The following is a 17,044-nucleotide window of genomic DNA, read 5'->3' as shown; positions in this document are numbered from 1 at the left end:
CTATTTATTAGATATCTGACATGTTCTACACTGAAAAAGCCAGCATAAAAATAATATTTTGTTACAGCTAACAATTTTTTTTCTCAAATTATATTTGTGGTTTGCTTCAAACCTTAAATTTTGATTTAATATTTATAAAAAATATTTTCAAAGACAAAAACATTAATGAAAAGTAATTATTTATTATAAAGACCATACATACAAAATCAATATTTTCTTTCACAAGCAAAAATGTCACTTACTGTAGGTCAGTAATATAATTTTGAATTTCACCATAAAATAAAGTCTTTTCAGATGTGTTCTGCTCAAGCAAAAAAACTATTTAAACAATATTGTTTCTTACTTTTCTTTTTCTTTTCTTTTTTCTATGGAGAGTGTTATTTGCTTTTAGACAAACTTAACAAAAGGATTAAATCCAGAACCCACTATTTTCGATTAAACCATTATAAAAAGGCACTTATTTCAGTGTACGCCAATATCATGAAAGGTAGTTAATAAGTCATTAAATTAAGCTTCTCATATTAACAGACTGAGATTTGGGGGGGATAAAAAAAGACATATTAGTCATAGTAAATTCTTATTTTATCTGCTTTTCTTTTTTTTTTCTTTTTTTTTCATCTTCAGGCTGCATGTCTTCCCATGTCAATTATTATTGTTGGAGTTGGACCAGCTGAGTTTGACGGTAAGAAAAGGATGATTTTATTTATTTATTTATTTAGTGTTATTTAAACTCCTCTTATAGATTTAATTTTGCTTATATTTTCTGGTCACACTTTAGATTACGGTCCAATTCTCACCATTAACTAACTATTAACTATGACTTTTGCCTCAATAAACTTCAATTTAGTAAGGTAGTTGTTAAGTTTAGGTATTGGGTAGGATTAAGGGATGTAGAATATGATCATGCAGAATATGATCATGCAGATCACTAGTAATATTCAATTATATTAAACAACTAGTTAAGGTGTTTTTGGGGTCCTTGAGATGTTTTGACATGCCCTGACATTTGTGCTTTTTTCAGTTGCTTATAAACATATTAATGGCAAAGGTGTAATTACACTCTATTTGGCTCAAACAGGGCTACCATAATATTGTCACGACGCACACACAGGGAAACAGTAGATCCAGTAGCAGTATATTTATTGGGTAATCCGTACACGTAATCCAGTCCAGGCAAGGGTCAAACACCGTATAAGCAATCCAAGAACAAAACAACAAAAACGAGAAACGAGCAGAAACAAACCTCAGAAGCGTGGGGACATAAAACAACGACTCCGTGACATGGACTGAAACAGACAGGGTATTTATACACAGAACTAAACAATGTAATGGAAAACAGCTGCGTGCAATGATGAGTGATGAGAACAGACAAAGGATCGTGGGAAATGCAGTTCCAGAATGAATGGTGACAGTAAGGGAAAGAGACCTCTAGTGGACACCCGGGGAAAACACAAACCAACACTGTGACATAACCCCCCCTCTACGGAGCGGCTACCAGACGCTCCAAGACCCACAAAAAACAAACAAAACAAGAGTCCAGGAGGGAGGTGTAACGGTGGAGGATCAGGGGGAGGGATGGGGGGCCAGGTCCATGGAAGGAAACAGAGACAGGGGGTGATGATTTAGCCGGCGGCCAGGGCGAAGCAGACAGTCCATCGGGCGGCCAGGGCGAAGCAGACAGTCCATTGGGCGGCCAGGGGGAAGCAGACGACCCATCGGGCGCCCAGGGCGAAGCAGACGACCCATCAGGCGGCCAAGGCCAAGCAGACGACCCATCGGGCGGCCAGGGCCAAGCAGACGACCCATCGGGCGGCCAGGGCCAAGCAGACGACCCATCGGGCGGCCAGGGCGAAGCAGACGACCCATCGGGCGGCCAGGGCCAAGCAGAACGACCCATCGGGCGGCCAGGGCGAAGCAGACGACCCATCGGGCGGCCAGGGCCAAGCAGACGACCCATCGGGCGGCCAGGGCGAAGCAGACAACCCATCGGGCGGCCAGGGCGAAGCAGACGACCCATCGGGCGGCCAGGGCGAAGCAGACGACCCATCGGGCGGCCAGGGCGAAGCAGACGACCCATCGGGCGGCCAGGGCGGTGAAGACCCCTCGGGCGGCCAGGGCGGTGAAGACCCCTCGGGCGGCCAGGGCGGTGAAGACCCCTCGGGCGGCCAGGGCGGTGAAGACCCCTCGGGAGGCCAGGGCGGTGAAGACCAGGGCGAGGGCGACCATGGCACAGGAACAGCAACAGACACCGGCTCATGAACAGACACCGGCTCATGCACTGGAACAGGCACTGGCTTTGGAACAGACATTGGCTCCAGCTCTGGAACAGGCACTGGCTCTGCCTCCGGCTCTGGAACAGGCATTGGCTCTGCCTCCGGCTCTGGAACAGGCATTGGCTCTGCCTCCGGCTCAGGAACAGACACTGGCTCTGGAACAGGCACTGGCTCTGTCTCCGGCTCTGGAACAGGCACTGGCTCTGCCTCTGGAGCAGCAGCCACCGGCTCAGGAACTGCAAACACCGGCTCAGGAACAGTCACTAGAACAGAAATGGTCACAGGGACAGACACAAACACAGAAACAAACACTGGCTCTGGCGCTGGAACAGGCGGTGGCTCTGGAACAGACATTGGCTCCAGCTCTGGAACAGGCCTTGGCTCTGCCTCCGGCTCTGGAACAGGCACTGGCTCTGCCTCCGGCTCTGGAACAGGCACTGGCTCTGCCTCCGGCTCTGGAACGGGCACTGGCTCTGCCTCCGGCTCTGGAACGGGCACTGGCTCTGCCTCCGGCTCTGGAACGGGCACTGGCTCTGCCTCCGGCTCTGGAACGGGCACTGGCTCTGCCTCCGGCTCTGGAACGGGCACTGGCTCTGCCTCCGGCTCTGGAACGGGCACTGGCTCTGCCTCCGGCTCTGGAACGGGCACTGGCTCTGCCTCCGGCTCTGGAACGGGCACTGGCTCTGCCTCCGGCTCTGGAACGGGCACTGGCTCTGCCTCCGGCTCTGGAACGGGCACTGGCTCTGCCTCCGGCTCTGGAACGGGCACTGGCTCTGCCTCCGGCTCTGGAACGGGCACTGGCTCTGCCTCCGGCTCTGGAACGGGCACTGGCTCTGCCTCCGGCTCTGGAACGGGCACTGGCTCTGCCTCCGGCTCTGGAACGGGCACTGGCTCTGCCTCCGGCTCTGGAACGGGCACTGGCTCTGCCTCCGGCTCTGGAACGGGCACTGGCTCTGCCTCCGGCTCTGGAACGGGCACTGGCTCTGCCTCCGGCTCTGGAACGGGCACTGGCTCTGCCTCCGGCTCTGGAACGGGCACTGGCTCTGGCTCTGGAACGGGCATTGGCTCTGCCTCCGGCTCTGGAACAGGCATTGGCTCCGCCTCCGGCTCTGGAACGCGCAATGGCTCTGCCTCCGGCTCTGGAACGGGCACTGGCTCTGCCTCCGGCTCTGGAACGGCAGACACGGGCATGTCCAGGATCCGAGCCAGATGCTCCAGATAGTCCAGGTCCATGAAGGCAGACCGAACGTGAACAGTCTCTGACTGGGCAGACGGAACGTGAACATTCTCTGATTGGGCAGACGGGACGTGAACAGTCTCTGACTGGGCAGACGGGACGTGAACAGTCTCTGACTGGGCAGACGGAACGTGAACATTCTCTGATTGGGCAGACGTGACGTGAACAGTCTCTGACTGGGCAGATGGAGCGTGAACAGTCTCTGACTCGGCAGAAGTGACGGTTGACGTCTCTTTCTTCCTCCTCCTCCGCCTTCGGACCACCGGACTCGGGACCCCCGGACTCGGGACCACCGGAACTGGGACCACCGGACTCGTGACGGCGTCGGCATAGCGAGGCTCCAATACATCCCACTGACTCCGATGCTCAAGGTATCTGGTAAAACTCCAAAAGTCCAAGACTTCCAGACCCTTCATTTCCCACCCCGGCAATGGGTCATCAAGACAGGTATTAAAAATGTCTTTTAATGCTGCCTCACTGTATCCCATTCCCCTCGAGAGCGTCCAAAATGACTGGGCTATGCAACCCACCGGCAGGCATTGCTGACGAAAGCTCATCAAATTTTGGACACGGCCCATCCTCTCTTTCTCCGTGGTAGGAGGGAGGATACGGAACCCCATCATGCTGGATCTCTTTGTGACGGATTCGTTCTGTCACGAACACACACACAGACAGCGTAGATCCAATTGCAGGTATTTATTAAAAGGGGTAATCCGTACTCACATCCAGTCCAGGCAAGGGTCAAATTCCAACAAAGACAGTCCAAGAATAAACGACAAAACATGAGAAAGAAGCAACAACAGGAACGGAAGTGTGGGGACATTAAACAACGAATCCGTCACATGGACTGAAACAGACAGGGTATTTATACACAGAACTAAACAATGTAATGGAAAACAGCTGCGTGCAATGATGAGTGATGAGAACAGACAAAGGATCGTGGGAAATGCAGTTCCAGAATGAATGGTGACAGTAAGGGAAAGAGACCTCTAGTGGACACCCGGGGAAAACACTAACCAACACTGTGACAAATATGTGAGCAACATGCATGTACATATTTGTATTTTTGAGAGAATATTGTTTATGCATGGTTATTGAAGGCCACAAAATACATACTAAATATGTGTCCACAAGACTTTTGACTAATAGATGTTATCGCCTAGAATTTGTGCTCCAAAATGATCTGAAAATCATCCTGCCTAATCATTAAAACACAAAACTATACATTGATTTAAATTTTGTAGGACACTTTATGTTTGGAAAGGCAATATGTGTGTGGCCGTGATTTGGACCCTAAACTAAAGTGTTACCTATTTTCTTTGTATCCTCATTTTTATATTCAGCTCATTTTATCTATACAACACATCCCCTTACCCTCTAGATGTGCTGTTTGCTTTATAGTGATGCTCAGGTCTTGAGCTTGAGTGGATAAAAGGATTGTGTACTACTGCAGAGTAAATGACCATGTAATGTGACAGCCGTTTCCCTCGTTGCGCTGACAGTAATGCAGATGGGTTTAGTAATAATGAAACAAGACTAAAATACTCAAAACACACACAATCACAGGCACTCAAACACACAGCTAACTCATGTTTTCATATCTCCGGTCATGCATGTTTCTTATGTGTTGTCTGTGTCCTCAGCCATGATCGAGTTGGATGGTGATGAAGTCAGAATCTCATCGAGGGGCAGATGTGCTGAGAGAGACATCGTACAGGTATGATACCATACCTAACGCCCTCTTTTGTTGGTATATGTAAATTAATTACGTTTACTCGTTCTCCGTGTCTCTTTCTTCATTTGTTTGTCAACAAAACAAGGACTTTGACAGCTCCATTTTTGTAAAAATTACACATTGTACTTCCGCATTTTTGTATTCTCTCGCATGGAGTGTCAGATCAGCAGAGGGTTATTAATAAAACAGTTATTGAAAAAAAGTAGGTTTATCACTGAAAATTGTATTGGACTTTGTCTACTCTTGGAACAATGCAACATCCATCTATAGTGGTACTCAACAGCATTTTGCTTTGGGACTTTGGGCAGAAGGTGCTCCCCATTATTCTTCTTCCGAATTAACCTACGGAACGGCAGATTATTTCAGTCATCAAGTTTCAGATTTTCAGTCGAGGTGTTTTCTCCATAGTTACGATTCTTTGCAGCCTTTCGCAACTGCCTACAATAAGCTGGATCCTTCACTGGAAACTGAAAATAACTGACTCCCACTAAACGTTTACTCTTTGAAGACAACAGGCTTTTTTCTCTGTATTCTCTAGTCGGGTAGCATCGATTTCAAACATTGTTTGCCACATAGGAAGCAAAGTTTATTGAAAGGCCATTTGGCCATCGGTGAATTACGTTTTTAACGGAAGAATAATTTTCTCAGATTATTATAATAAACACACAACTTTAATGTGTGGATACTAATATAATTGTGGGTTACACTTTATTTTGTGACGTAGATACATTGTACTTACTCAAATAAGTACTAATTAATATTAATTAACTACATGTACTTACTATAGAGTTACTGTTAGGGTTTGGTTTAGAGTTAGTTACTTGTAATTATGCATAATGTACTGTTATTATGAATGCCTGTAGTTATGAATGCCTGTTATTATGAAGTGCATGTAGTAACAGAACTTTATTGTGTGGATGCTAACATTTCGTCAGCTGGCCTCTTCGGATCTGCCGTCAAAGATTTCGTGGACAGATTCCAGGAAGTTCAAAAGACATCACAGGCGATGAAGCACTTCCTCCCGAAGCGCTCTAGTTCCACAGCAGGTCGCTCTAAACAGCCGCCTGCCCGGAGCTCCCAGCCTCAACCCACACAACCCGCCGTCGCTGCTTCTCAACGCCGCCAGGCCCGAGAACAGAGACCGCGCTCTCGCTCTGCTGGACGCCGCCCCCCTCAGCGCAGGCCCCTGCCGAGGATTGAAATCAAGCCAGAGGTCTTCCTAGCCTCTCTGGGAAAGCGACGGTGTTCAAATCCCGCTGCGGCCGGATTTTCACCGAAACGTTTCGCTCGTCCAGTTCCATGCAATGTGACTGTTCCAGCGTATTTAGCAGTCAACAAGCCGGTCCATTTACCCGCTTCCCTGCACACAAAAGCCGTTTTTACGGCTACCCAGATAAATCCGATAAAGAGTGTATTTTCTGATGTTCCGGCCACGGCCGAAAGTGTTATGAGTGTTGTAAGAATGCCCACGTCTCAGTGCCCATTCCTACACGCAGACACAGCCCATCACAATACAGGGCTAGCACAAATAAAATCGACTCATGTTGATTGTGCAAGAAATGTAGTGTACGTGCCCACAATGCAGTGCCCACAAACACTACTCGAAATATGTCCCACGGTTTCTTTAAAAACGAAACCAACACATATTCAATCGGCGCGAGCCGACAGTGTTCTCACTGCAGTGAGTGTGCCTGCTATCCCGCGCCCACTTTCCCGCACAGACATGCCGAACACCACGAGGCTCGTCCCGCTCACCTTCTCTGCACAACCTGTCTGAGAGAAGCCGAGCGCAGTCGGGCTGCCCGCTGTGATCAGCGCAGCCCCCCGCCTTGCACACTGCAAACACAGTGTCTATTTCTCAGCACACCGGAGCTCTCCGGCCGCCGCTATGCCGCGGCCAGAGCCCAGATTTCATTCTACCTCTAGCTATTCGTGCAGATGCGTGGGCAAAGCTTCCCGGGGTATCAAAATGGGTGCTGAACACTATAAAAAGAGGCTATTCGCTGCAGTTCACTCGACGCCCCCGCCTTTGCGCGGCGCGAGTCGAAACGACGGTAAAAAACGAAGTATCTCATCTACTTCGAGCCGAGATACCGAAACTACTGAGCAAAGGGGCTATAGAACCTTTATCTCAGGCTCAGAGCGACGGGGGTCTATACAGCAGGTATTTTCTGGTACCGAAAAAAGACGGGGGTCTTAGACCCATTCTAGATCTGCGACGGCTGAACAAAACGCTCATGAAGCGCCAGTTCAGAATGATTACAACCAGTCTCTCAGTCAATTGGGCGAAGAGCTCGCTGTCTCCCAGCCAGAACATTTCTTTTCTGGGAACAGTGCTGGACTCGCTATCCATAGCAGCGCGTCTGTTGCCAGAGCGTGAACGGGACATTCAGCGCGCCGTGAAATCCTTTCGCCGCGGCTCGATTGTCCAGCTCAAAAGGTTCCAGAAAATGCTGGGCCTCATGGCCTCAGCAGCTTCAGTGCTCCAGCTGGGTCTGCTTCGCATGCGCCCACTGCAGCTGTGGCTGAAAGCGCGAGTTCCGCCCCGGGCATGGACCGCTGGTCGGTTTCGCCTCCGGGTCAATCTGAAATGCGTCTCAGCTTTGGAACCTTGGCAGAAAACCGACTGGTTTCAGTCAGGTGTGAGTCTGGGGACTCCCTCGAGTGTGACGGTGGTGTCCACGGACGCCTCCACGTCGGGATGGGGAGCGCTGCTCGAGGGCAGACCGTTCTTTGGCCAGTGGTCAGAACGGGAAAAGCTCCTACACATAAACTGTTTGGAAATGATGGCAGTCGACAACGCGCTACGGCGCTTCTGTCCCCAGATAAAGGGCCACCAAGTCTTGGTCCGGTCGGACAACATGTCAGTGGTGGCATAAATAAATCGCCAGGGCGGCATCAAGTCCCGAAACCTTTACAGGCTAACGGAACGCCTCCATGTCTGGGCTCAGCAAAACCTGCTTTCGCTGAAAGCGGCACATGTGCCTGGTCGCCTGAATCTGGGACCAGACAGACTGTCCAGAAACAATGTCCCAGCAGGGGAATGGTCGCTGCACCCGTAGACGATCCAACTGCTGTGGGAGACATTCGGCAGTGCGCAGGTGGACCTGTTCGCGTCTCACGAGAACGCTCACTGTCCGAAATATTTCTCCAAGAGCAAGGACGCGCTGGCCCACGCTTGGCCCCGCTGTCCCCTCTATGCTTTTCCCCCCGTCTCACTCCTGCCTCAAGTGCTGGAGCGAATCAGGGAAAACGGATGCCCAGTGCTGCTTGTGGCTCCGCTCTGGACAAACCAGACGTGGTTTCCGGTCCTGATGCGGCTGACCAGCACTGCCCCGTGGCCAATACCGCTGAGGAAAGACCTCCTCTCTCAGGCCAAGGGCTCGATTTGGCATCCTCGCCCGCAACTATGGTCCCTACACGCATGGGCCATCAACGGGTACCCACTAACCTCCCGGAGGGAGTGTTAAACACAATCAGGCAGGCGAGGGCCCCGTCTACTAGACGGCTCTACTCCTTGAAATGGTCTGTGTTCTCTAACTGGTGTCAAGCTCAGGGCTTTTCACCAGTAGACTGCGGGGTCACGGAAGTACTCTCCTTCCTGCAAGAGCTACTGGATAAGGGCAGGACATAGCAGCGTTCACAAAACCTGTGTCTGGCCAGTCACTGGGGAAGAACGACCTAGTCGTGCGATTCCTCAAGGGAGCTCGGAGGCTGAACCCTCCTAGACCTCCTTCAGTCCCGGTGTGGACCATTCTACGGTTTTGGAAGCCATGAAAGGTGCCCCGTTCGAGCCAATCCATTTGTCAGACATGAAGCATCTGTCTTTCAAAACGGTGTTTCTTTTGGCTCTCGCTTCAGTGAAGGTGCCCCGTTCGAGCCAATCCATTTGTCAGACATGAAGCATCTGTCTTTCAAAACGGTGTTTCTTTTGGCTCTCGCTTCAGTGAAGCGCATAGGGGACTTACAAGCGCTTTCTGTAAGCGCGCCATGTATGGAGTTTGGGCCTAATGACTCAAAAATCATACTCAAACCAAGGCACGGGTACGTGCCCAAATCCCTCAACACACCGTTCAGGGCCCAGGTTATTTCCCTGTGCACTCTTTTGGCTCATGATGAGGAGGAGGATGCGAGTCTCCTTTGCCCTGTCAGGGCACTGAGAGCTTATGTGTCCCGCTCGTCTGCCTTCAGACATACCGAGCAGCTCTTCGTTTTGTTTGGCGGACGCTCCAAGGGACTGGCCGCATCAAAACAGAGCCTATCCAGATGGATAGTCGACGTCATAGCACTGGCTTACACTTCTAAGGGCCTGCAGTGTCCTTTGGGTGTCAGAGCACACTCCACGAGAGGCGTTGCCTCGTCGTTGGCGTGGTATAGTGGGGTTACCTTTTTTAGGATATCTGTACGGCTGCGGGCTGGGCCTCACCGTCTACATTTATAAGGTTTTATAACCTAGAGGTTCCCGCCTTACAAGCCAAGCTTCTGTCGGTATAGAATTCAGTGCTATCTGCCCCGCTGTGCCGGCCCAGATGCTGAGTTTTGCTTATGTATCGATCACTGAGCGATAAAACGGCTCTATGGGTGTTGAATAACCCGTACTATTACCCAGTTCAGGCTGAACACGTTCACCCTGCCTGTGTCAAACACTATTAACATAACTAGCTCCTATAGGATGCTATTTCATGGGGAATGATGCTTGCAGCCTCTCTTCTCCGACTCTCTGTGAGTCTATGGTGATTATGCACTACATGAGCCCCGGGCTACTGCCCTTGGGACCTTGGTGTCGGATCTCAGTACGCACGGCGTTTTGCATTGTGTTCCCCATAGCGTAAGATATTACGCAGTACGAGAGATACTCTCGTAAGAGAACGTACTCGGTTACTAACGTAACCTCGGTTCTCTCTAGAGAGGGAACGAGTACTGCGTATCTTGCTGTGCATACACAGCTCTGGTTCGCATCGGCGATGAAAACCAGTGTACCAGCCTTATCGAGCTATATTCATAGGGCAAGATTGCGCCTTTTCTGGCGGGACGTGACGAAATGGGCGCGAAATGCCCCCATAGGATGGTGTCACGCAGCGCCTCTCTCGATAGGCTGCTGCTGTTGCCGCAGGGCAGCCAATAGGCACGCGAGCCGCCCTGCCTATATCTGCATACTGCTGCACAGCATTTTACATTAATTCAGAATTAAGGATAATTTTTAGCTTCAATATCTCATGGAAAAGAGGTTTTCCCCATAGCTTAAGATATTACGCAGTACTCGTTCCCTCTCTAGAGAGAACCGAGGTTACGTTAGTAACCGAGTATGTTTTCAAATCCTGCATATTTAATGCTAAAATGCTAATGCGCAAATTTTTCTTTTACATGGTGGATAACATACGTATGTGAATTTATCCAGGTCTAAAAACATAGACCATGTAAGTTGATGAATTTCCAGGTTTTAAAACCATGCAAATTATGTTCATTATACCCATTACCATCATACATGAAACACACATAGATTAGCTATTATTTGTTCTGACTGAACTCTGCTGGCTTTTTACAATTAAGAACAGAGCTCTCTCGGTCTCTCTCAAAATTGTATTTCTTAATGCTTTCCGTGCTCCTCCCTCTCCTCTTATAGTTGAGGCAGTCATCATTATGTTCCTAGGTCGCCCCATGCTTGTTAGGAATATGTTAACAGGAAGTGTGCATGATTGACTATCATTGGTGGCTAGGGAGGCTTGTCCTATTAGATGTGCCCTCACATACACACACACATTCCAGTGGATTTGGCTTCCCGGCGGCCAACACATACTTAAAAGCCCATTTTTTCTTAACTAATCGGCTGTGTAGTGCTCTCAGAAACAGCCGTATCTTTTAGGATAATTTGGCTCTCAGTCTCAAAGGTGTTTTGAGTTGATTGGCATGCTGAGCATTTGATGGCTGTGCCCTCATTTCAGGTTAATCGCTCTTTTCAGCTTTGCAAATTCCTACAGAAATGCAGATGAATGCGAGACCTGCTTCAGATTATTTTCACCTGATGAAAGTCAACATAAAGTGTGTGTTTATACCATAAAATCTACTCTACGTGGAAATGTTAGGTAACATTCCCCAAATTTGGTTTGTTTCCCCATTATTTTTGCCATTATATAATGTTTGTTTGTTTACTGCTAACAGACATGTTGAATTACAATATTTTAGCTTGCTGACGTGTGATGTATCATAATGTTTTTTACTTTTGACATGGGTATTGAATTATGTTAATGTGTTTTGTGACTGTGTTTTTTTTTAAATAAGATTAGCTTGTCTACTATATTGTTTAATTAAGAATGGTAACATATTATATTTGAACATGCTGAAGAACAATCACTGTAATCCATACTGTATGGACAAGAAATACATGTCCATGTATATATGGTGTATATATATATATATATATATATATATATATATATATATATATATATATATATATATATATATATATATATATTTATGTGGCCACGAATAAAGAATTCGTTCCCTCGTTTTAGTAAATCGTCGCCACATTGAACTAATTTGTTCCCTCATTTTAAGTAAATTGTGCGTACAAAATAATAATGAATTCCCTCGGTTTACTAAATAATAGCCACATTAAACTAATTTGCTCCCTTGTTTTGATTTAACTAAGGGAACTAATTAGTACAATGTGTCCATGATTTCGTAAAATGAGGGAATTAATTATTATATTGTGCGCACAATTTACTTGAAATGAGGCTGACGTATTAGTAAGTCATGGGATCGGATTGTTAGTTTGTGGCCACACAAACTAACACAAACTTTGTGGCCACACAAACTAAATGTTGATTTTAATGTCCTTTTTGCTTTTGCAGTTTGTTCCATTCAGAGACTACATCGATCGCACTGGGAATCACATCCTCAGCATGGCCCGCCTGGCCAAAGACGTTCTTGCCGAGATCCCAGACCAGTTCCTATCCTATATGAGGACCAGAGGCATCAAGCCATCTCCCGCTCCCCCTCCGTACACACCGCCAGGACACCCACTGCAAACTCAGATCTGAAATGGGCCTTGCAGTATCTCAGTATCTATCTCTCAAATCACTCAGTGAGGTGAAAGTTTCCTCAGCTTTTTCTGTCCCTTTCTCTTTGCACTATGGGGGCTGTAGATGGACACCATGCTTCGACAGGGTTCTGAGGACAGGTTTACTTCCATTACAGGCATTCTCTGTCAGGATGTCTCTCAGTTTCTCTCTCTGTCTCTCAATGCCTGGCTAGCTTGTTTTCTGAGAGCCATGTTATAGAATGAACATCACGTTTCTGGCTCACCATGATAAGAAGGATGAAGGTGTATGACGGAATGACTAAAAAGCGAGCTGACAATGTTGTGCCATGTCTCAGAACAGCAGAGCAGCTTCCTCTTCCTCAGACTGGGAAAAGGCTAACAGTCTCAAATGGACTGTTGTACATAAATTTGAGGTAGACTTATTCGGTAATTTCTTATCTCTTCCTCTTCTTTCTTCTCTGAGCTCTCACTTAATGTTTACATGTTAATGATTTTCTTACTGTTGGATCTAACTTTTATAAGTGTATATCTTCAACATGATCCTCGCAGCATGTTATCTTTGCCAAGTCTGTCAGGTCGCAGCGGCTGGTGTCGTCGCGGAAAACCACATTTCTTGCATGGAAATGGTGTGCTCAGGCATGCGATGCATGTCGTGCAACGTTCATGTTATTTGGCCTTCTCTTGTTCTCTCTATCTCTCACTCACTTTCTTATCTTCTTCTCTTTCTTTTTTTTTTTTTTTTTGATGGGCACCTCATTGTGCATAAAGAACCTCATAGCAACGTGCTTCGTTACATTTATATCTGAGCAGCTGCTCTCAAATAAGAGCCCAGTGGTCAAAAACACAAATGCCATTATCATTTTCTGTCTTAAAACTTTGTATGGATGTTTTGTCATTTTCTGTTGATTTGGTGATGCTGTGTGATGTTTTTCCAATAACATGTAGATTAATTCATCATTTTTAATAAGTACCTAGTGGATTTGCCCAAAGATTTGCTCAAAAAAGCACAAAGCACAAATCCTTCTTGGATTTCAATGTGAATATTAAAGTGTTGAAACCTGATAAGATGCAGAATTATAAACCTAATTTACAAAAGTCTTTTCTAGAAATATTTTTGATCCCATTATTTTAGAAACGTGCTGCTAGTATCAGGAAAAAAATAATTTAATGTCTTCATCTAAACATCACATATTAACTTCATTTAGCAGAGTTCCTTTTTTCTTGATTGAAAAATACCATTGCAAAGTACTAAAACAACATTTTTTTTTTTTCAAAATGTTCACATATAGTAAATGTGAATCCTCTAGTATGTAGCAACTAATTTTTTCATCACACACTAGTGAACTATTTTGGGTAACAGCCTCATGTTGAGGGGGAACATTCCCTGTTTAACTTCTGTTCTGGAATTCAGGATTTTTTCCTCAGTTGTGCTGCTTTATCATTAAAATGCATAATCATTCAAAATCACCTTAAACGTAATTGCAAAATTGGCTGAAAAAGGTGAAGCTAGTTTGGTGTTCTAATCATTTTATAATATTATTATAAAAATACTTTGTAGACCGCTTTTCCTTCACTATCAACTCAACTCACTCATAAAGAAAGTGGGCTCAATTTATAATGGTCTACAAACCTACTTTCCATCATGTAGGCGTAACGCTTCAAATCAAAAGATTTAAGATCGTTGAGGAACAAATTCGTCTTGACTTTGGTAAGCATGAACTGAACAGAGTGACAGTTGAAGAATGATGTATGTGTGAAAAAGCAGCACTTCAACCTTGGGATTTAGTTGACGATAATATCTCTCTTCTGGGAATGTTGACTCTCAACATTCCTTTACTTGCCCTCAATTTAGTTCCTCTCTGCATTGCTGGTTCCACGGCAGCTGCCACTTTGGCAAGCCCATTCACCTGTAAGTATGCACCTGTGCGTGTGTGTGTGTGAGGGAGTGTGTGTGTGTGTGCGTGAGCGTGTGGATGTCAGCTTGGCAAGCATCATCGAAGTGTTTTTAAATGTGTGACTCGACTCACATGAAATTTGTTTACTGAAGATATCCAAATATTATATTGTATGCTATTCATATCTAAATATTGCGTGCACTATGTTTGCATGTACAGTTTTACAAGAGATTCACCAGGTCTTTTGTTATTGTTAGTGTTTTGAGTAAAAAAAAAAAAAATCATTACAGGAAAATAACTGTACAAATGGCCTTAATCTCTCACTGAATTCTTGGAATTGTGTGATGCCTTCAGATGATTTATTATATATTTTGTGTCAGTGTACAATTGCTTTCTAGTGTATATTTTCTTTGCACAACTCATGTATGGAAAAAAAATTATATTGTAATTTTTGGAATCGGTGATTAATCAGAGAAAGCATGATTGAAGTTCTGATTGTCTAGTAAGTCCATATAATGAAATTATTATTTATGTATCAAGTACTAATTTTGGAATAAACATTCTTAATATATACACATTGCTTTATGAGTCTGAAATGGCAATGATTATTCTGGTTGTAAGATGAATACTGACGACTTACACTATTTATACTACAAAACTAATTAGAAAATTGCATAAAGGTGAGGTCATATTTCGGAAAAATTTCGCTGGCAAAAAAGGTCTATTGTCTATTGTCGAATATGTAGAGATGCATAAATCACAATTCACAGAAGTCGCTTTCAAACCAAACAGCTTTCTGTTCATCAACGTTGGTCAAAAAAATTAAATAACTAATTTCCCCATCACATGGTTTGCATTTAAAATGACTTGATTTTGCCTGAGAAAATTCAGGAAGGAAGTGAAAAAAAGTAAGTGAATTGGGATGCACCTACAATCCCAGAGAGCAACATAGTGTCGGCCCAGATCAGGCCCACATCTGGTACGTGTGGAATCCTACTGTCTCTGGTACTGCACTGTTAACTTAGGAACAAAAAGTCTTAAGTCAAGTCTCCTGTGCCCTCAATGTGAGGAGTGCTATTTGTGTAGCATGTAGAGTTTATGGCCTTGGGAAGCGTTTTAATTTGGAACGGAGTTCCAATATTGTTCCTATATTCCCTATTATTTCTCTGACTAGAGAGCCATTAGGAATAATAACTGTTTTCCATATTGGTGTGACACTGTAATTGCAGAAGGAGCACATTGGCTGGCTGGTAAACTCCCAATTATATCAGGGTGCTAAAGCGTGTGGACCTGTAGAAGAGCCAGAGGGTAGACTTATAAACAGGGTTTAAAAGCAAAAAATAATTATTTTATACAAGAGCTAGAATCAAACTCCATCCTAAAAGGTGCTTGCCACTAAACATCATAACTCCAGTGGATCCTCTAACTGTACAAAACCTCAGCCTCAATCGTGAATGAAGAGGTGCACGCATTTTGGACGGTCTCTGCTTATTTGCAGTGCAAGGGTAAATAAATAACTGGTTCTTTGAATAAGTACAGCATTTTCTTTACTCAAAAAAACATGTTTGTTAAGGCTGATGTTTATTTGAGGAGCAGAGAAGTTTGATATTTGCCGTAGTCATAGCCAATGCAGCCTGTGCAGCACTTCATCTTTTATAACACAAGAATTTGTCCAACTGTATGAACCGACAGGAAAAACACAAACATCCGACAATCGCTGGTGGAAAAGTCTCTTAACTCCATTTGATCTTGATTTTGGTGAAATGTTGATAATGGCACATGAAGTATCTGACCATACATAAAGCCACAATACTATTACAACATGGTGTGATAAACAACATGGTTACTACAAAAATTACAGGTTTTTCCTGAATAGCATGTGGTTCTACAGTAGCTTAACACTAATATTTTCGCAGGTTTCAAAACACACCACATTATCTGCAAATAATTTTCACTTAAATGTAATGCTCTAACGTTTGATGACATATCCTCGAGAAAAAAGAAAAAAAACTCCTAAGATCCAAAAGCTAATGTCTGTCAGCCAATTACCTGTGATGTCTTGACAACTGAGCTTGGGCATTTCACTCACGGGTTTTGGACACAACGTCACATTTACATAGCCTGTATTTAAATTCATGCTTGGTTGACTGCCAAATTAAAATCTAAAACAGAATGATAAAATAACATTAATAAACGGTTAATGGCATTTTCAAATAAGTGTTTCTGCTCAGAACGATTTGGCTTGATTTTGTTTTTATGTTCCTGTTAAAATGTAGGCTAGTTCATTCTTCATTTTTTTTTTTTTTTTTTTTTCATTCCTTGAACCGGTCCCTGCTTCTAAATTCATACTTGGAATAATTGACAGAACTAGTGTGGGTGGTTTAGTGTGCAATTGATGTTTGATTTGCACCAACACTTATACCTTTGTATCTAATACCCTCGCACACAGATATTTACAGCTTGCAGTTAATGTATAAAGTGTGAGCCAGCCATCATCGCATTATTTCACATGACACCCGGGTAACGCAGTGGCCTTTAAGTCTATTTCTATTCTCTGACAGAACAGCCAATTAGTTTCATCTTACTTTGTGCTTAGTACTTGCATGGATTGCTGTACAGTTGCTTGTACAGTGTGGGCAGCTTTCCAGTATCGCCTATACAGATTTAATTGGCTTTAGAACTGTCACTGGCATGAAAGCAAATGAACTTTTAATGTTTGGAAAAGAATAATGGTCTTTTAACTACTTGCAAAACAAAACCTCTTTTTATAGATTGGTTGCTCTTAGTGTCTGCTGAAAGAGCTACACTTTATCTGTATCAACAAGGAAAGACATTGCTGATGAACATTAGCAGTGTGCG

The 17,044-nt window shown here is 45.0% G+C and overlaps 1 protein-coding gene across 1 annotated transcript in view; it reads left to right on the top strand.

The window, feature by feature from the left end:
• LOC143741650 (copine-8) overlaps positions 1 to 14,758 on the top strand; it is a 161,428-nt gene extending 146,670 nt beyond the window's left edge. Inside the window, exons 18-20 of the mRNA XM_077233941.1 lie at positions 625 to 682; positions 5,154 to 5,227; positions 12,100 to 14,758. Coding sequence (XP_077090056.1) covers positions 625 to 682; positions 5,154 to 5,227; positions 12,100 to 12,288 — 321 coding nt within the window. The 3' untranslated portion in view covers positions 12,289 to 14,758. The remainder of the gene's footprint in view (positions 1 to 624; positions 683 to 5,153; positions 5,228 to 12,099) is intronic.
• Positions 14,759 to 17,044: the final 2,286 nt, after the last annotated feature.

This window comes from Siphateles boraxobius, unplaced genomic scaffold, assembly GCF_051911475.1.
Source record: "Siphateles boraxobius isolate OS27281-9 unplaced genomic scaffold, OSU_SipBor_1 19, whole genome shotgun sequence".
Taxonomy (NCBI): Eukaryota; Metazoa; Chordata; class Actinopteri; order Cypriniformes; family Leuciscidae; genus Siphateles; species Siphateles boraxobius.
The sequence above is the reverse complement of the archived record's forward strand: the minus strand, read 5'-3'. Positions and strand labels throughout refer to the sequence as shown.